The sequence below is a fragment of the Sabethes cyaneus genome, chromosome 3 (genome assembly GCF_943734655.1).
Source record: "Sabethes cyaneus chromosome 3, idSabCyanKW18_F2, whole genome shotgun sequence".
Lineage (NCBI taxonomy): Eukaryota > Metazoa > Arthropoda > Insecta > Diptera > Culicidae > Sabethes > Sabethes cyaneus.
The window spans coordinates 227,055,967-227,077,107 of record NC_071355.1 but is presented as its reverse complement, the minus strand read 5'-3'; the positions used below and the strand labels follow the sequence as shown (position 1 = coordinate 227,077,107).

General features: G+C 40.6%; 1 protein-coding gene across 4 annotated transcripts in view; it reads right to left on the bottom strand.

The window, feature by feature from the left end:
- LOC128744619 (myosin-VIIa) overlaps positions 1-21,141 on the bottom strand; it is a 46,033-nt gene that overhangs the window by 12,588 nt on the left and 12,304 nt on the right. For all 4 annotated transcript variants that reach the window (XM_053841761.1, XM_053841758.1, XM_053841760.1 and 1 more), the window contains exon 3: positions 3,481-3,527. In XM_053841761.1, coding sequence (XP_053697736.1) covers positions 3,481-3,498 — 18 coding nt within the window. In that variant the 5' untranslated portion in view covers positions 3,499-3,527. The remainder of the gene's footprint in view (positions 1-3,480; positions 3,528-21,141) is intronic.

Genomic DNA, 21,141 nt, shown 5'->3' with positions numbered 1-21,141 from the left:
TTGTCGTAAGACGTTAGGCCAATTAAGTAAGTAATTACTCAGAAAGACCTACATTTCCTTCTCGTAGGCGAAACGCGTAGGTATTTGTCATTGGACATTAAAATAATTTACAATTTAACCGGGGCAAGTTTCTGCTTTCTTTATTTATTTTCAGATTCTACTAAGAGGAACAAAGAAGGAACTTGAGTCACTAGCTGTCACTAATCAAATTCGAGCAAACAGCAGTGGTCGAACGACCACTGGCGGATCCAGACTATAACAAAAGGTGGATACGCAAACTTTCAACAATCGTAAACCGTATGATGATTAATTTATTGCTATACCATAAATTAACGTCTTGCAAAACCTCAAGCATTAGGACTTTGCCGTAAGAAAATAATTTTTATTTAAATTTTATCGACCAACCTCGTGTTTTTTGTCTGGACCTTCTAGTGTGGTCAGGATATAATTAATTTTGGGTAAAAACGAGCGGTACATCACTTCTTAATCGTTGCTTCAATGACCCTCCCTTACCTTATTTTTCGCTCTTTCCCCTTCACGCCTGGTCCTATTCTGTTTGAACCTATCAGCACCTTTGTTTCATTACTTTCTTCTACCGTCCCTTCCGTTGATTATAAAGAACTACCGTTACCGTTATTGCAGGTGCCCAAGCCTACAATGACAATGGCGCTATGGTGGTGCCCTGTCTATGTAGGGAATTCCACCAACACCCTAAAGCTAAGGTGGAACAGCAAAAGAGTTGGAGTTGAAGTTGAAAAGTGGAGTGGAAAAGAATCCATAAAAATGGATTTCTGTCTGTCTATCTGTCCGTATGTTCCTTATAGAATCGAAAACTACTGAACCGATCGGCGTGAAAATTTGCATGTAGGGGTTTTTGGGGCCAGGGAAGGTTCTTATGATGGTTAGAGACCCCTCCCCCCACTAAGTGGTGGGCTCCCATACAAATCTATACCTATAAAAATGGATTTCTGTCTGTCTGCCCGTATGTTCCTTATAGAATCGAAAACTACTGAACCGATCGGCTTGAAAATTTGCATGTAGGCGCTTTTGGGGCCAGGGAAGGTTCTTATGATAGTTAGAGGCCCATCTCCCCACTAAGAGGGGGGCTTCCATGCAAATGAAATACAAATTTCCTCATAACATTAGAACCAATCAAGCATATGGAACCAAATTTGGCATGTGGGTGTTACGGGAGGCAAATTCTTTTTCTATGGTGCATTGCGACCCTTCCACTCTTCAGGAGGTAACTTATGGCCCCTCCCCTTATAATGAAATATGTATAAATTTCCTCATAACTAGAGAACTAATCAACCAAATGGAACCAAATTTGGCATGTGGGGGGCTTTGGAGGCAGGAATTTTTTTATGATGTTTTTAGTCGCCTCACTCCTGTGGTAGGGGGATAAGGACTCTCATACAAATAAAACAGAAATTTTTGCGTAACTTAAAAACCAATCGAACTCTTCCATACAACATTAGTCAATAACAAGACCGCCAAAAACTATCAATTAGGGTTTATTTATTTTCCTAGGTCTACTGACCTCTATTAGTTTCTTTCAGTTGGGTCCGAACGAGCGACAGCGCGTAAGGAGAGGATTACCCCTGTGAAACATTTTCCGTGAAATGGTACGTCCAGCGTAAGGTTTTTCGTGAAAGTATTCCGCGTTACGGTCAAGCGAGAGGTGGTGTTCCGCAAAACGGTATTCTGCGAAATGTTATATAATCATGGCGAATATTTTAATGCTATCCGCGTTATTTTATCAGACTAAGCAATGGGGGGAGCTGTTTTCTACTTTACTGTGAAGAAAATTTGTATATTAAACCACCCATGAACTCCTCAGAAACTTGCAAAACTCGAGATTGTGACAAAGGTCATTCGAGATTCACGATTTATATACAACACAGTTTAATTTGTGGCAATACGAAGTTTGTCTGGTCAGCTAGTATTAAATAATATTAAATAATCAGAAGTTGTTTTTGAGCGTCTTAGTAAAGTCTCAAATATGAGTTAAAGTACCCATAATTTCAATTTAGTAAGATTATCCTTCTCTAATTTTTCACTTGAGATTTTTTTACAAAAAATAACACTTGTTTTTCTGAACCTCACACGAGAGCTTATGAAAATGTGCTTGATCAGAAAATGTGATATTACAGGAAAAGTATCCATCAGTTTCTAGCCTCCAAGGCACATACTGAGTGAGAAGCGATAATGCTGCGGAATGTCCAACTCCATTGGACCTTATAAATGGGTAAACCGAAGCTTCTGCATCAAATTATCCTTAGGCTAGTGCGACTAATAGGTGACACACAAATCACACACTTTTGGCAACAGCACCTACATTATCGTCTGAGCCCACTTTACGAACATGTAGCACGTGATTACTGGGAATTAACATGCCAATCTCCTTAATTTTTTGCGCAAACATAACAGGTAGACAACAGATTCATTTCGTTCGCTTGAGGTATGATATTGACTTTCTAATAATATGTCGAAGGTCCCCTCTCAACGGTCAGTACCGATATAACCTATGATTTAGAATTTATTCATCGGGTATGGCACGAAAAGATGATTTAGAAACATTAGGTGTACGTCATGAAGAATAGACTCACCATGGTATGCATAAAACAGTAAATAATTTTGCAGTAATACACTGCGAGATTGATTTTCATTTCTAAATACTAGATTAATATCTTTTTCAAACATTATTCTTATAATTTCTTCTACGGTGCTGCCTTGAGGAAACACTTTTAGTTCATTTCATTCCTTTCAATTTATTTGAACCGCTATCCTTCCAAAATCAATCCTTATGAAATAGTACGACATATTGCTAGCATAATTCATGGCCATCGAACGAGTGCTTGAATGTGCTACAGCTAGCCGATATAAGCCGCCCAGGTCTTCTTTGTCGAGTAACTCAATAGACTGATTACGTGCTAAAAATCAAATCATAATTACGCCAGTGTGCCAGGCTAGTACATGGAAGTTACTGTGTCTTGTACTTGTTTAGGGTAAGAAACCTGATGCACTACTGCTGCAGGGAGGTATACAGACAAGAAGACAATAAGGAAGTTAGGCCGAACATTGGTCGTGTACGAAAGGCAGCGCGCAACAGGGCGTGATTACGAAATGTTTTGTTTTATTTTTTCGCTTTTTTTTTGCTATTACCTACTATCTCATATCTGCCTACGATGGTTCGCCATTGAGTCGAACCATTTTTCCACGTACGGGAATCAAATCGTCTCTAAATGTTCGTTCTGACTGCCCATGTTCCCTTATGAAATTAGTCTTCAAGAATAGTTATTATTAAGATGGAAAACAAAAAATACGATATTGAGAAAGTGTAAAATAGATATTCACACGAAATTTGAATCGATTTGAATCATAGAATGATTGAATTTAACAAAAACTTCATGTAAAGAACAGACCTCGACTTAGTAACAATGAGCAATTTTATCATTCAAATATTATTGGTTTACTTACCCGTGTAACGATAACCATCTTGACGCCACATTGACTTTCGTTTTAAGCTGAAAGGGAAAGATAATAAAAATATGCATTAAACTATGCCGACAAGTAGATGGGTTACACAAACTATTTAAAAAAATTACTTCCCATCCAATAAACAAACTCTGACAAATGTTGAAGTCGATGCCAGGAAAGAAACAGCAAATCCACCTAAACTATGGAACTATGGCATTTTCAACCCTTTCAATGAAGCGTTAGCGTTAATGAAAGCATCCAAGCAAATCCCACCAAGTTGAACCTTTTCAAATCTACAACCTGAGAATGTTGGCCTTCAAACAAGAATGGACGCCTAATAAGAACTATGTGGGAAACAGTATTTTGCGTGATTTTTTGTCTTGTGAATCTTCTGAAGTGATTATGTAGCTTTTCTATATATCCGGTAGACAAATGACTTCTCAAAAAACAATGTAATCAAAACAAAGGGAAAGGCGAGAACATAATTTCACACGACAGAAAATGAAGTGGAAAATAGTTACCGGCACGGCGGCGGAATCGACAACAAGTGGGAAAAAACAAACAATTGCACAATGCGTTCACCCGCCGGCCCAGGGGGCAGGTCCACTCTCGAAGGGCAACTACTCCCACAACTGTCTGTCTGTAGTGTCGTAGCTAGTGGGCTGCTGACGCTGCTGGACATACAAACAATAACTAAAATAAAGTGATATCCAATTACGGTGCCACGAAGCGGTAGCATTCTAGACCAACGTACTGGGCGGAAGCTGGCGGAGTGGGAACTTAGGAGTCCGTATAGAGGATTGATGTTTTTGTCGAACTAGGAAAATAGCAAATGTTTTTTGGAGTGATCGAAATGTGGGTAAGAAAACTAGTTTATTAGAGCTGTCGTAGAATATTTGCATCGAATCAAAATTACACTTTGCAGCATCATTCAAAAGTATTTATAATATTTGATTAATCATTTTCATGGAAGAAAAATAAATCGATTATGAATCTTGTTCCAAAATGACGACGAAAATTTCAATTACCAAATAACAACACCTCGTAGTTGAGAACACACTACTTTTATTACTGAAACATAAAGAAGATGAGTTAAATTTTGAAACAAAGACCTATTCCTTTGATAAACAAGGTAACTTATGGTCTACCGTTTTAATGGTTCCTTGTGAAATAACACGAATTGCCACAAACAAACATAACTTCATGACACATATTCAATTCATGTTTAATTCGTTTTTATCCGACATCGTCCCATAGAAAATGTACATGATTTCCCAATCACAATCAAATTTTTTATCCATTTTAATTTTCTCTCGCTGTTCATAGCACTTCAACACGGCCGGCGAGGTTAAATTAAAATACCGACTATAACCAACCGTCCGTACCTATAAACTGAAGATACAGCATATACTTTAATGGTGATGTTTTGTCTAATGTAGGTACTGTATATGCTGACAAAAAAAACAAAAACCGACGACAGAGGCTAAATTGCACAATTTCTCGAAGGAAACGAGAGTTTCCAAAGCATTTAAATTTAAATGGGGTTTTTCATCTTTCTATCTGCATATTGCTGTAACTGCCGCGGCGCGGCGTGTTCCAGCTCCGTCGTCCGTCCGTCGAAGGTTGTCTTCTGGGTGATACTGACTGGGTAGTGAACCACGAAGGTTTTTTTTCTTTTCGTGACCGTATTCGGATTCGGTCTCGCCGGTCGAACAATCTGTAGAAGGAAATTACGAAAGATTTAGACGTGGACAGTATTTAGTGGGTGTCATACGGTACATTCATATCAAACCGGAGCTTTGCTCATTTATAGTTAAACACATGTTTTCGTAATTTAAAACAGCAGGGAGCCAAAAAAATGCGAACTTGTCGTAGTTGGTAACGTATGCTTTTATGTTTGGAAGCACGTTTTGTTGTTGAAAACCTATAAACGCGGAAGGAAGTGATCGTAATAGCAGGATTGCTTCACGTCACGAATCTACTGCAAAAAAGTATCTCGCGGAAACGGTCAAATCTACTATGCTACAATGTTCTAAGTTTTGCTTTTAATTGTAATTTTTTTGAGTTAATCTATCAATATTCTTAATATCGCATCTAAAATATAAATTTCACCTTCAAGACGCAATTTCATTCAAAAGATGAGATCAGAACTGTGACTCAAGCGTTACATTCACTGTGCTAATTAGAACATTGTGCTAAGATGGGATGCTATTACACACAGTTACACATAAACAAACTTCCATTCTACAGTTTCGCATGTAAATGAAAACCAGGAAAATGTTCTTACGTACTTTCATTCACTCAAGAATTACTTTTTAAATTATTAGTTGAAATTTTATTCTAATTTAATTAGGCATACAGACCAAGATGGCACCTTACTGCACCATCCGGACCGGTTATTGCCAGCTAGAATTTGATTCTACTATTTTTCAACATTAGTTTCACATTCAGAAACAGGTTTCATCTTCACCTTATTTCATTTCTTCGGGCGACATTGGCAGGGGCCACGAGTCATGCTGCTGCAGCAGTCATGTCGATCAACGTCACCAATAATCCAAACGGCAGTCGGCCGCCGGTCATCCCATCCCGCTACGGTAGTATTTGTATGCACACAGGTTTTTACTTCTGAATGATCTTTTCTCCATCAAGATCACGTTCGAGTTCGACCGGCAGCGCACTACCACTACACTATTGTTCCGGGGTTTCAAAGCTCTGAGAGAGAGAGGGAGCTTTTGACGTACAAATAATAATATAGTAAATACTGCAGCCGGCCTAGCAGCGCACTTTTCACAAATGAGCTGCATGTGTTTGAGGCATCATGCCGGCTCATGTGTTATACGATTGCATTCGTGAAGATCGTACATCACCACAGACAGGCGCAAGTATGCGAGAAGGAAAATATGGCTATGAAGAGACCATTAAACATAGCGGTACTTCGTTTATCATTTTACATGTTGTGTTTTTACTTTGGTTTTCTTCCGACTTGGTGTGCCTCTTATGTTTCCGCAGTTCCTTCTGTTTATCCAAGTTTCGAGATTGAATTTCTGTGCTTTCGTTTCCAGAACTAACATTAATGCTACTTCTCGGCTTATAATAGTAATTTATAAATGAAATTCAGTACATTATTCAAAAAACATACTGTTCTTCTAACAACTTCCGTCGGTACTCTACAAAAGTGGTAAGGAACGACACATCACTCGATAATTTCAAGAATTTGGAAGGAGGAGTAACCAGTAATCAGAGGAATGGATGGAAGGTGTGGTTTGTCCCACCTACAAACGGGGCGTTCGGCTCGAGTACTATAATTACCACGGTATTACGCGGATCAACGTTGCCTATAAGGTGCTCTCCCAGGATTAGGCAGGCCGCGTGCTACTATTGATCAAATTTTCACACTCCGACAAATCCTTCAGGAATGTCAGGTGTACAACGTGCCTACTGCCCACGCACTGTATTTTCGTGGATTTCAGAGCAACGTATGATACAGTCGAGCGCGAAAAATATGGCAGATTATGCAAAAGAACGGTTTCCGGACAAACTGATGCGGCTGATCAAAACTATTGTGAATCAAATGACGTGCTACGTGCGTGCTTCGTGGGTACTCTTGAGTCAATTTTGAATCGCGCAGAAGGTTGCGACAAGGGGTTGGATTGTGCTGTATTGGTATTTAATCATTATGGATCACTATGGAAGGTGTGATCCGGTGAACGGACATCAAGACAAGAGGAATGGTCTTCAGCGAAAGTAACCAATTCTTCGCCTTCGCAAACGATCTTGACTTGCTTACTTCTTCACCCTATCAGCATAAAACCGGGGTGACTCTTGCCATTTTAAGAATTCCTCTCTACTGTACTCGAGTTTGACATCATTACTAAAACCTTTGGGATGACAGTGGTAATGTACGTGCGTCAAAACCCAAATATAAGGTAGGAAAAGGCTTCAGAGAAAACAACGTTCGCCTCTTAAACACAGTGACTATTGACGGCAATGAACTAAAAATGGTTGATGATTTCATGTATTTGGGATCTCTAGTCACCACCGATAATAATTTGAGTCAAGTGATTCAACAACGCGTTCAAGCTGGAAGTCGGGCCTACTTTTTCGTCCGCGAGACGCTTCGATCAAGGAGCATACATTGCCGCACAATGCTGACGATGTACAAAACGCTAATCAGACCGGTAGTCTTCTATGAACTTGAGACCGTTGTAATTTTGCTTACGGAAGACATACGTACACCTGTCGTATTTCAACGAAGCGGGTTGCGGACTGCTTTTGGTAGAGTACCAATGGAAAACGGAGTGTGACGTAGGTGTAAGAACCTGAGGCTTCAGGCACTACTTGGAGAGACTCCAAGCTGGCGAAAGACGGGAGACTACGGTGGGTTGACCACGTCGCAAGGAAGCCGGACGACTGCGCAGTGAAATCTATTTTTTTTAAGACCCCCACTGGTACTAGAAACAGAAGCAACCTAGATGCTAGACGGCTCGATTAGATTGAAGCCGACTTGCGAGTGTCGAGACGCTTAACGAATAGACGACGAGTAGCCCAGGACCCAGTACAGTGAAAAGAGATTCTTGATGCATCACAAGCTACTCTGGCTTTATGATCCTAGAGGAGGAGTTATTGTTCGTTCACTGTTACAATCATATAACATATTTAAAAGGTGGATATTAATGTATCCAACCATATACCATATACGTGCTGCTCAAGCCACAAGTACTGACCATATACTCACAAACGGTTGAACTTCATGCAGTGAAGTTTATGGATGTTTAAATTCTTTCATTTCAACGTTACAGTTCTGTGTTCTTTCCCGCAATGTTGATTTTATCTATGTGCCAATAGAATTTAAACAAAAGAATCATGTGCCACTAGAATTGAGTTAAAACAATTAATGAATTTTCGTACACAAATGTAGGCCCCACCTTGCTTTCTGGATATAGGATTGCGAAAGTACTGCTAATTTTACCCTGGCATTCGAATAATGCTTTAGATTTCGTTTGAAAAGAACCACTACTTGCCACGCAGCAGCACACATATGGCACTTTTAGTTGTTTATCAACTCATTTATCACTAAAATTAGTCGCAAATCGGTTGCCAAAACCGGTTTGTAACATCTGTGCTACTAGGGCAATCAATTTTCCAATCAGTTTCCTTTGCCAATTCCGAATTTCTTGTTACACCGTAAATTTGGGATGGCTCAGGATCCATGTATTCAAACTTTGTACATTGATTGCTATGCCATGAAGTATAAGGTGTCCGTCGCTTTTATCGATAGGAGAAATTACTGTATTTTGGAAGAGTGTCATAAAACACAGCGATTGACATCTATCTACCAAAGTTCAATGTTTCATTCATATGGCATGTTATTTTAATTTTTGGTCAAATTTGTTACATTGGCTTTTGATATTCACTGAAATGAAATCACCGAGTGTCGCTGTGCCAATCAGATTGCACCGCGGCACCTTACAGTATGGCGAAAATAATTTACATAACTTTAAGGGTCCATATGCATACGCACATCTTTTACGTTACAAAATTCCAATAACGCAAAAAACCCTCACACCTCATTTAGACGTTCCACCCCCTCTTTTAAACCTTCTCTCCCCCTCCTGTGTCCCACTTTTGTCTCCAGCCACTACTGTTTCTTTCGTCTATTTATTTTCTTTCAAAAATTCAAATTTTTTTCTTTATTTCAACCTCTGCCTTTGTCCCATGCTTTTCAGACCCCCTCTTATCTTCCGACCACTGTTCCAAAAGCCAATCTTCCTTATTTGAATCTTCCGTCCATCATTTTAGGACAACCCTTTTGTCAACTCTCCTGAACTAATTCCCGTATATCAAGGAACATGTAGGGGTGCATGGGGTAATAAGCACCGTTTAATCAAGCTATTTTCGGATTACCTACGAATGTCCGGAGCACAAACGGTCGAATCACGAATGGCCGTATCACAAAAGGCTGAAACACGAATGGCCGAACGTCACCCACACAATTAAAAATCTCGGCAAAATTTGCCGGCGCACACTCGCGACCTGCGGCCGACAAAAGGCAATAGAGGGGGAAAATGTTAAGGGTTCTTCAGGAGGATATTCCAAATTCGCGGAAAGAAATAGATAAAGAAAATCTATTCAAAATATGTAAATGCTCACAAAATGAGCAACAAAAATTTTGTTGACGCAGTTGCGCTTTTATTAACCGCTAAACAAGGGCTTTCTTGAAGCATGTTTTTTTTTGTTTTATAGTAAACTAGCTGATTACCCGATCTTACTCGGGGCCCCTTTGCCTCTCAGTCACTTGTGCATCTGTTATTGTAACGAAAATTCTCATAATGCAAAAACCCAAACCCTTTTTTCATTTTAATGTGTCTACTCTCTTTGTCAGTTTCCCTCATGTTGTCCCCGAGCCACTTGTAAATCTGACTTCTTCCCGGAAATCTCTATAACTCGACAAAAAATCGTTTTTGAACCTTCTCTTTGTTAATGGCCACTGTATCCCCCCTTTCAGAAATCCAGGAACTTGTATAACTGTTATCGTTCCAATTGCAAGAGAAACGCACCCCTTTACGCACCCCACCTTTCTTTCCCCTTGTAAAGAGACAATCTCCCGCTTTTGTCAACCCCCCTGCGCTGATTCTTTTATGCCAAAATACATGTGTTTGATAAACGACGTTTAATGAAGAACAGTCCAAAAGTCCCGGAGCTATGGCGAAACATACATTCATACTCACGTTCTTCGTCCCCCTACTTGTGGATTCCTTACCAGTCAGTGCCCTCTTCTGTCACGTAGCTAATTAGGCATTGGTTTACTCTATGAAAATCACTATAATGGAAACTAAACAAAGGTCTTTTTTACCATATATTCCTCTTCGGTGGAACCACCTCTTTTCTCAAAGTTATTTGCACAACTGCAATCGGTTTAAATCGGTTAAATCGAACAAACATTGCGGTGGCGGCGATTATCTGAAATCAACAATCGGTTTAAATGAAAGAGAAACGCATTCCCTTTTACTTAGCCCCTTGTAGGGCCCCCTCTTTTAGCAACCTCCCAGTGCTGATTCCCATATGTCAAGTATGCCAAGTTTGATGAAGTACCATCCAGGCGTTTCGGAGTTAGGGCCTTCCCCACTGTTATGAACCTCCCCCTTTTCTCAACCTCTTCAATTCTGATTCCTTTACGAACCCCCTCCCTTTTTTCAACCCCCCAGTACTGATTCCCTTATGTCAAGGAACATGTATGCCAAGTTTGGTAAAGAACCGTCCAGGCATTTCGGAGTTATGGCTTCCCCCCTCTGTTACGAAAAATCACCCCCCCTCTTATCAAACCCCCAGTGCTGATTCCCTTATATCAAGGAATATGTGTGCCAAGTTTGATGGAGATCGGTCAAGGCGTTCTGGAATTATGGTGGAACATACAAACATACAAACAAACTCACGCTCACTTTTATATATATAGATTGTGTTGCTAATTTTGGTTTATTGTTTGATTAAAGTTATTTATTAACTGCTTGCCAATTCATAGTTTGCATAGTTATTTAGGCATTCCGAGAATTCGGCCAAACGCAATTTCGGCCTTCTCTGACTGTTGTTGAAATTCGGCCATTTGTGTTTCGGCCATTCGGTACCAGCTCCTATTTTCCAATTAAAGCACATAGTCATAACCAAAAGCCAATGCACATTTTTTATATTAAGCCTAATCTCATGAATATTATCTAATAGTTTCTAAATACTTTATGCAAAAAAAAACTTTATAAAAAAGCGGGCAAAGTGAATTTGATACCTCTTAAATCGAAAAACAAAACATATTCTCCTCATTTGGACGTCGCTCTTTCATTGTCAGCTCAAACTCCTCCGCCCCCCTTTGTTAGCTCCACCTGCTGATCCAGAGCCACTTTTACATATGTTTTCTCTCTGTAAATCGTTATGGTAAAGAAAAAACAAAACCTTTTACCTTATTTTGCCTCCCCTTCCACAATTTTTCGGTCCCACCTCTCTTCTTGACGTAATTTTCCGGTGCACTAATAGTTTGCTACAATAATAATTATTCGAATTGTCAAAAATATAGTTATTAGTTTCAAGCTTCAAGCATTTAGTCATATGTATTATTAACAAAACCTCATTTCTATTAACCATACAACTGTTTTTTGTGCCCACTTTCCAAACAAAACAATCTATAGGAGTCCATCTCTGAACCAATCCCTGCGGCATCATGAGAACAGCTCTGCAGGTCGCAAAACTATGGTTATGATGAAGCGCGCATTGTTTTCGCGGCACAATTTATCGTTGACGAGTTGTGAAATTATAGTGCAGTTATTGGCAAATACTACTAAAGTCACAATATTGCCTGCGAAACGGCTGTAACATCTTACGACGACGCTACGCATTTTTTAATAATCAATCGAACTCGAAACCGTTTCTGTGCCCCGACTCTCGTTCAATCGTTCGCTGTTCGGTGTTGGCCTGACTCGACACTAACGTGTATTTTGTTATTATTTTTGAACGGTTCTGCCCTCTTATATACCTACATATTAAATAAAAAAACCCTCGTTTAGCTTGATATATGCGAGTGTGCTGCATGCTTTGTTGTTGTTGCTTTTTCCAGTTGAAAACGTTGAGGCTTTTCATTCTTTCCTATTTGCAGGTTTGCTTTTGCACCTTTTTTTGTTGCTTTTGTTTGTACTTTTTGTTCATATTCATGAAATTTCCTCTACCGTGACGCGGTGTCGGACGCTTTGGCTATGGCTACAGTGGAGACCAATCTGGAAAAATGTTTGGCATTGGTAGTCTCTATGGCTGTAAGTACTTTACGACTAGCTGTTGCAAACCATGGACTTACGTGGATCGTTTGGACTTGTCAGCAGTTTTAATGGGCAGCACATCGAAAGGTGGTAAGTTATTTGTCACGATCTTGCTTTTCGTTCTGTTTTTCAATAATATCACGAAAGCAACTCAAATATGCTTAGGTTTTCTATTTAAATTATCATGTAATACGTTATTGAATGTTAAAATGAAACATTCAATTGCCCCAAAAACGCATCGTTATTGATAATTTTTAAGCATTGTCCAACCGTGTGGATTTAATGCACACAAATGTTACCAATTTGTCATAACATTTTACCCGCGATAGACACCTCTGTGGAAACGACATAATGAAATAATTTTCTAACAATTCACCGTACTCCGCTGGAACTCCTTCCGAAAAATCGCACTATTGTTGAACAACACCAATTTCCGGACTATCTGCCAACTTTCCCATCCCCACTGTTGTTGTCGGCTGCCGGCTGCCGTCAGCCAGCATCGACATTAAGCATTTTCCGCTGATGTCATCTGCACTGGGGGTCGTTGTGTAATGGCGACATCATCGTAGAATCAAGTGATTTGCTTCGTTGGCGATTCGGTTAGCTCATCTTCTCCGTGAGACGAGAAAAATAATGCAACGTAATGGTTTTCGGCATCTCAACTGCTGCGCCACCGTGAACAGCCATCCAGACTCGATTGGCTCAGTCCAGTGTGCAGGTTTCCCGTCTATGGCACGTTTTAACGTTGAGTTTCAACTCGAATCTCCTCTTGGTTCTTTTATTTTGATTCCAGTTTGAATGCAACAAATACTCTGGCGGAATCCAGAAAACCGTTATTACAGCTGCCGGTGGGACTTCGGTGGGTTTTCTCTTTTCGCTGGTAAAGATTCAGTCAGTACTAATGATCGTCAGCCACAATTGGAACCGTAACCACAACCAGAAGTAGTGTCAAGACAGAAAGTGAAAAAAGAGATAAACACAGATTTTGCAAACTTGACAACTTTTTCCCGACTGATAGTTACACGGTGTGGAGCAGACTTGCATTCGCTAAGCGGCGTTGGTTCGACCTTATTTCCCTCGGGACATATCTTCCCGTTTCTGTGGGCATAACCGGTTCTTGATACACACTATCCGTACTGATACACTGCAAACTAGTATCCAATGTACAGCTACAAACTATCATATAATAAAGAGGTTTGTTGCGTGTGTGACACGATTTACACTCCGTTCGCCGGATTTTATGGTGCTAGTTTTTCGGGCTTTGAATGGGGATATTTGCTGAAGTTTGCCAAATTGATTATTCACTAGTAAATAGAATTGACTTACTGGCATGTTTATACTATTATACATATTGGTTATTTTCCATGATTCTTGATCTACCAAGCATTCAATGTTTGACTCTGTCACACAAACGTTCACTTATCAAAGGTTACCAACCATACGAAAAACTGAAAATTGCAGCGTTCTTAAGGAAAACGCTATTATTCACTGTTTAACCTTCCTAGTCCATTGGGGTAGTTTTCGACCCATCGGCATACTTACAAAGCTCGATACTCAATAACGAAACGAGCTAGAGACCTAGAAACCGGGTACCGGATGCTCCGGGACTGATGCTAATGTGACCATTTGCCTTCAAAATGTCTTCATTATACTTCCAATAGTCTAATGTTATCAAGGTGATGTAAATTGACGTGCCGCAGGATAAGTCATCCAAAAATTTAAAATTTTCGCCAAAAACCGGGTACCGGATGTTCCGGAACCGATGGAAAAATGGCCGTTTTGGTCCAAAATGTCCCCATTGTACTTCCATTAGTCTTATTTTATCAAACCAATGTGATTTGATGTGTCGCAAAATGAATTAAGTCGAAGTACAGAAATGTCCCCCGGGACCTGGTAGTGGATGTTCCGGAACCGACGCTGAAGTGGCCATTAGTCAACAAATAGTCTCTGACACACCTTGGGTGCCAGTTTTGGTTCATACCTTTCAAACGAGGTAAAGAAAACGAAATTCGGAATGAAAATGGATGAATGAGAACAATTTCAAAACTTGGGTCGTTTTCGACCCCAATGCATTATATGTAACTTTTTTCTAATGCATTATGAAGGTTAAATACTCCCTTCCTAAGACCATATTTGCCATCCTAAGACATAGTCTGATGAACAAAATTTCTCCAATTCATTCGGTTGCGGGCTACCAGTCTCTAATTCCTTGGACACTGTGTACTCTGCGCCAGATCTCGCTCCACCTGGTAACCATCTAGCTTGCTGCGCCCCTGGTCCTCTTGTTCCAACCGGATTTGAGGCGAACACTAGCAACATGCTCCAGCTTTAGCCTTCTTTTGAATACTAGGGTCGCCATAGAGCTATGCGAGTTCACGGTTCATCCTCCGCCTCCATACTCCGTTCTCCTATACGCCACGCCACGCCGGCGTAGATTGGATCAGTTTGATCAACTTCCTAGGGAAACCGTTCTCGTTCTTAATTTTCCATAGCTTTTTATGATCGATGGTATTATATGAAGCTAGGAAGTCAACAATAAGTGGTGTGTGGGAATTCTGTATTCATGACCTATATGGAGGATCTACCGCAAGGCAAATATTCGATTCGTTGTTGAACGTCTTTCAACAAAGCCAGCTTAATAAATTCTCACATATCTGTTCTCTGCCTGGGCGCCATTCAGGTGTCCATCGATGTACTGTTTCTACCTTTCGGTCACCTCACGATCGAAGCTCTTGCGGGATCCACTCAGTTTCTGGTAGAACTCGCGATTCCCGAGAACGATGCAGTTGCTCCAACTTCGCATACTCCTGTTCTTCCAGTGAGCGCTTTTTCCTCCAGGAAATTTGGGTTCGCTGCATCTACTTCTGTTTGCGTTTTTCTATGTTCTGACGTGTGGCACTGCGCATTTTTGGCTCCCGCGCAACGTTCTCCTCATTCATCACCCTCTTGCATTCATCGTTTAACCAGTCATTCCTCTGAATCCAAGCCACGTGCTCGATGGAGCTCTCAGCTACACTGCTAATGGCTGTTTGGTGTTCCAACATTTGTCTAGAAGGCCTTCTTCCAGCTTGCCCTCTTCCGATAGCGCAACTTAGAATGAATGCGATGGGTGAGTGCTTTAGCCGTGCAAGATTTAACCGAGGCTGGCGTCGGTAGCGAATGTTGTTCACCATGGAGAATTTTGGGTGCCTCTTAACCAACACCAATAGCGCTTCGATAATGTCTGAAAAGTGCCGACAGTCGATCAAAACGTGGTCGATCTGTGATTCTGTCTGATTTGGTGACCTCCAGGTGTATCTCTGTAGGAGTGTGTGCTGTAAGAAGATACTACGAATGGCCATGGTCTTAGAAGCAACAAAATCGATAAATCATAGGACCATTTCGTTGGTCGGATACGGATTCTGGGTGTGCGCTAAATCCTCCAATCATCAGGTTGTGGCCGACATTGGCATCGAAATCCCAATTGCAGCCCCATGCATGGAAATGATGCTCGTGATGTCATGTTTTGGACAACGGTCGAATTCAGGCTCCAACTGTTCGTAGAATTCTTCCTTGCCGTTATCGGTACTTTTGAGGAAAGGGCTGTGCACGTGGATGACGCTTATGTTGACGAACCGGCCCTTGATTTTCAACCTGCACATTCGAGGATCCATTTCGTTCCACACCTAGCCCATCACTATGAAAGCTGTGCCCAGCTCGTGTGTTTTGCCGGTAGATTTTATGTCCACCTCTGAACGTACGTACCGTTGAGCCTTTCCAACACAACTCCTACAACGCTACGACGCGACGTTGAACTTGTGGCTTTTTAATCTCCTGCGGCATCATTCTCGCCGGGGAACCAACGAAGCTGAAAAGAGCCCTCCTCTACTGTCAGTATGCGACTTTGGCTTAAACCGGCGTTGTTTACATGATCTCTACCAAGGTTTCTTGTATCCTGGCTAGTACTACGAGGAAGTAGGGATAAGAATTACTGAATAAGAGGCTGTAAACCACTGTAGGGTCTATTTTGTTAATTTTTAATGACACTAGTTTTTACAATCGATGGAGGGGACGGTAGAAAAAAGTAATGAAAGAAAGGTGTTTATAGTATCCAAACAGAATGGGACAAGACGTGAAGGGGAAAGAGCGGAAAAATAGGCGAGGGAGGGTTATGGGTATGTGTAGTATTGTTCCTCTTTGCCCAAGCTGGGGGCTACCCCTTTGTTTCATTACTTTCTTCTACCGTCTCCTCCGTCGTTTGTAAAAACAATCGTTATAAAAAAAGTTAGATTCCTGACCCCATTACTTATAAAAATCAAGACAAAAGGGAGGGCTCTTATCAATCGAGAAAAAGTCCAATCAGTAACAGGCTTGATATTTTTAGTTTTTGACCTAAAATAACAATCTGCCCAAACTTGACTGAAATCCGTTAAGGTCAACCCCTATTATTCGCTGGGTACGAAAAGATAAATAAGGCATAAAATAATAGAGAACACACCAAAATTATGTTACACGTCATTACTACTTTTGAACGCATTTAAGGGGAAATGAGCAATCATTAACTTTAAGCAATTTTTGGGCCCAAAACAGGAACTCTGTTTTTGGAAATGTATTCACTGCAGAACAATGCACAACACAAAAAATATGTTTTCAGGAACAGAATTTTCGTTTGAAACAAAAAAAACTGCTCTTGAAATTTACAGAATCAATGACGACTCATTACTCCTTAAACAACATTTTAACTATGACAAACAAATGGTGTCACGTGTCACGGAGTGTAATAACCTAGTGGCATCTAACTTCATTATCGCATGTACACACACATGCATGCGTCACAAAATGAAGGTTGTCAAAAAATTAATCAACAACCAACAGCAACAACAGTAACAAGCTTGGGCAATAAAACTAGAGTGCGGGTTCAGATAATTGAACACCGCAGAGGTTGCGATGGTAATGACTGCACTTCCAGAGGAACCTGTCATCGGTATTTATGTCTACAATGAAAATGATGATGAAGTGCGCTCTAGGGGAAACTCATCATTAACGCATTACTGATGTAGGTACGCTTAGAATATGCTAATTTATGCCATTGTTTTACATGGCATTCCACGTAATATTCCGGTGACTGGTCCGGTGCGGAATGCATATAAGTGCGTCGCAAAGATGACACCTTGTGATAAAGCTTTCATTGTTGAAGTATTACATTGATTGTTACTGACGGGTGTCTACGGCTTGTCACAGTTAGAAGAGCTACTTTATCTTTCCCGTGCTATGATTGAACATCTATTGTGCTAAAGATAAGACAATCTCGAAGTTGGAAACTGTTTACGATGCCTCAAAGTCTACAATTGCTCCCGCGCTCGCAAAGTGTCTTTAGATATCAATAACTCCAAAAAGCTTTGGTGGTCATATTTAACACGATGCAAGTTCCTGGTGCAAGATAAAGCACCTTGCACAATCGTTCGCAAAATGTATGTACTTTGCAGTTTTTATATCCAGTATCCACTTCGATAGACCAAGTTGAAATTGAATCAAACGTGCGTGTTTTGAGCAATGAAGAGGGCACTTCTCCGCATCGACAGCTCAGTGCGCGAAGCAGTCATCCGCATTTTGAAGTAAATTAATTCATTTAGATACTTGGTTACGCGAGCTATGTGGCTCCCCATGAGGAGGGCACGCAAAGAATAGGAGATTAATGCGGCTCTGCTGCTGTACGGTTTAAATACCGAACAGCCTCTACATCCGAAGCGTGGTCTGTGCATTTCCGTACCAGCTTAAATATGCTGCGTACATACGGAGTGAAGTAAACATATGCAGTGATGTAGCGATATAGGTAAGGGATTTATCACATGCGGAACTTAAAGATGGGCAATTTTGTTTATTCAAGATTAGGTTGTGATTTTTCAAGCATGTTTAAGCTGCTTAGATTTGCATCATAATATGGCTACAGTTTGTTCGGCTGTTGGGAGATCAAAACCTGCGATTGTTTGTCACGCTTTGAAATTAATTTATTATCATTAATCGCTAAGAAAATACTTATCGAAGCTACTAGGGTACGGTTTGCACATGCGAGGCTGATAATGAAGATAGTGAATTTCGTTGATAAGGAGCTTCGCCGGGTGACATTGCGGGAAGTATCACGGGGATGGCAAATGTTTATTTCCTTGGACAAGGTCGTTTGCGGAGACGGGTATAACTAGCGTAGAGACTTCGAATGATGAAAACTTGAGTGGCACATTTTCGACCGATATTGTCACCACAAAAGTGTGCCGGTGAGAGATAGATGATTTACTAATTTTAGGCACCTATTTTGTTTGCTCGATTGATGCAGGCTAAATTCCAGAAGTGTTTCAAAAACCAAGCAAATTTGTATTTCTCAGCAATTTTATCATATTTGGCATCATTCAAAAAATTTATATGGTGAAAGAACCGATTGACGAAATTACGTTATAAAAAAATAAGTTTGTGAACTGTTGAATACTTTGCTTTAATCCTGGGAGTGCTATTGAGCTCATGTTTTATTAGACATAACCAGATGTAATCGCAATTTATAATTCAATTAAATTAATTATATTTCATGAGGGGTAATCTTTTCTATGGATTCTTATATGACAAAAGAATACGTTCACATTTCTAAACAGTTTAATGGAGTTGTAACTACGGTTTAAACTAACACAGTTTCTAACAATTTCCAGGATAATTGGTTTTCGTGTCGGAATAACTCCCTTAGTCCGGTTTTATATTTCTTGTGTTCTAACACATACGCACATGTATTACTTTCGCAATTATATCATGGACTAAAGAAAAATGCCATAATGTAATTTAGCGTGATATATTGCTGCTGCGTTTTCTTTATACCGAATCAAATTCGTAATAACATCAAACCAAATCCAAAAATAACTTGGTATCGTAGCCCAGAGCGCAGCGAATGTATAATGAAACGATTAATGTACCATTAAATATACATCATGGAACTGTCACTCGAAGAGCTTTGGAATTGTAATAACATTTAACGCCGTATGAATCTGAAATGGAAATAAAGAAACCCGAAAGATTCCATAGAACAGGTACTTTATGTAATTTATTGTAATTGTAACAATTTATTATCTTGATGAATGAACCTCTGGGTTAAGACCACGTACAAAATTATTATCTTAGCTGCTAATATATGTCATTAGTTTTTATTGGTTATACTGAATGTTACCATGTGAATGTAATAACACTAGGTTATACTAAAGGTAGCGTTCCTACGAACTGGTTGGAAGGTCTCATATGCGCTATTTACAAACAATTACAGCGGATGCAGCAATTGTTGGGGCATTACTCTCCTTAACTCTGCCATATAAATTTCATTCCCACATCCTGTTTCTCTTTAAATCTTTGTTGGCGAATACTAGTGCAGTTTTCGAGAGGGCGCACTACGACGGACCAAATGTTCACCGCGCGACAGATCCAGTTTAACGAAATGAGCTGTGCGGATTCCGAATTCCAAAGTATCCATAGAGGACTAAAGGTCTGATTAGCTTTTTGTACATCGGCAGCTTTGAGGGCGACGTATGTTCCTTGATCGAAGTATCTTGCGGAGAAAGATAAGCTCGACTTCCAGTTTAAAAGTGTCGTTGTATCTCCTTACTCGTATTATTGTCGGCGGAGACCCAAATATATAAACTCATCAATCACTTTCAGTTTTTCGTCGTTCGTTGGCAATAATCGCTATCCATGAGTTGCGAACGTTGTTTTCTCTGGAGCCTCTTACTACCATATATTGTATTGGGTTACTCCTAGCCTCCATTTTTAGTCTGGTGTAGATTGTCTCCGCTGTCCTAAGGCTTCTAGTAATGATGTTAACGTCATCTGCGAAGCCTACGAATTAGCTACTTATACTAAAGATCGTAACTTTCGTTTCGATGCCCGCTCGCCGGATCACGCCTTCATCTTAAATAACATACAGAACAGTCCATTCCCTTTCCGCAATCCTCTGCGCGGTTCGAAAGGCAATAGGGAGTGCCCTCGGAACACGCACAAAGCTCTGACCAGCGTCAGTGTGTCCGGAAAATCGTTCTCGTGCATTAACTGCCATAGCTGGTCGCACTGGAGCGTATCGTATGCTGCCTTGAAATCCACGAAAATATGATGCGTGGGCAAGTTGTACTCCCGACAGTTCTGGAGAATTTGTCGGAGTGAATACTTGTTTCGTAGTAACATAGGCTCCCATAAAACAAGCCTGACGATGTTACAGTCTACGAGGTTGCGTTGATTAGCGTAATGCCCCGGTAATTACAGCAATCGAGCCGATCGCTATTTTACTAGATGGCACAACCCACATCTTCCATCGACTGCTTCGAGAGGTTCTCCTCCTCCCAAATCCTAGAAGTTATCCAGTGAAGTGCTGTTAATAGTGGTTCTTTGCCATTTTCAAACAGTTCTGCCGAGAGTCGGTCCTTTCCGGCGACTCTATTATCCTTCAACTGACCGATTTCTTATCGTTTATAGGCACTCCTGATGGGTTAACTTCCGTTTCGCCTCCTTGTGCAACTTCGCCATTGAATGGATCATCGAAGAACTGCTTTCACCTGTCGACCACCTCGCGCTTGATTAAGACAGGTTTCCCTCCTCGTCCCTACGCATATCAGGCTTCGGTGTGTATCCTCTACTGATACGCTTGTGATCACCAAGCCTCAGGAAGCTGCAAAATTGATGTATCGTTGGCCGTTATCGTTCGTGTCTGTGTGCAGGCTATGAGCCTCGGACACCGGTCTATACATCTATACATTGCCTGCCCATCTGGGCGTTCATATTCCCGATGACGATCTTAATGTTCCATGGCGTACAGCTGTCATAAGTCGCCTCCTGTTGTTGATCGCCTTCTAGTTCATCACGTGATCCT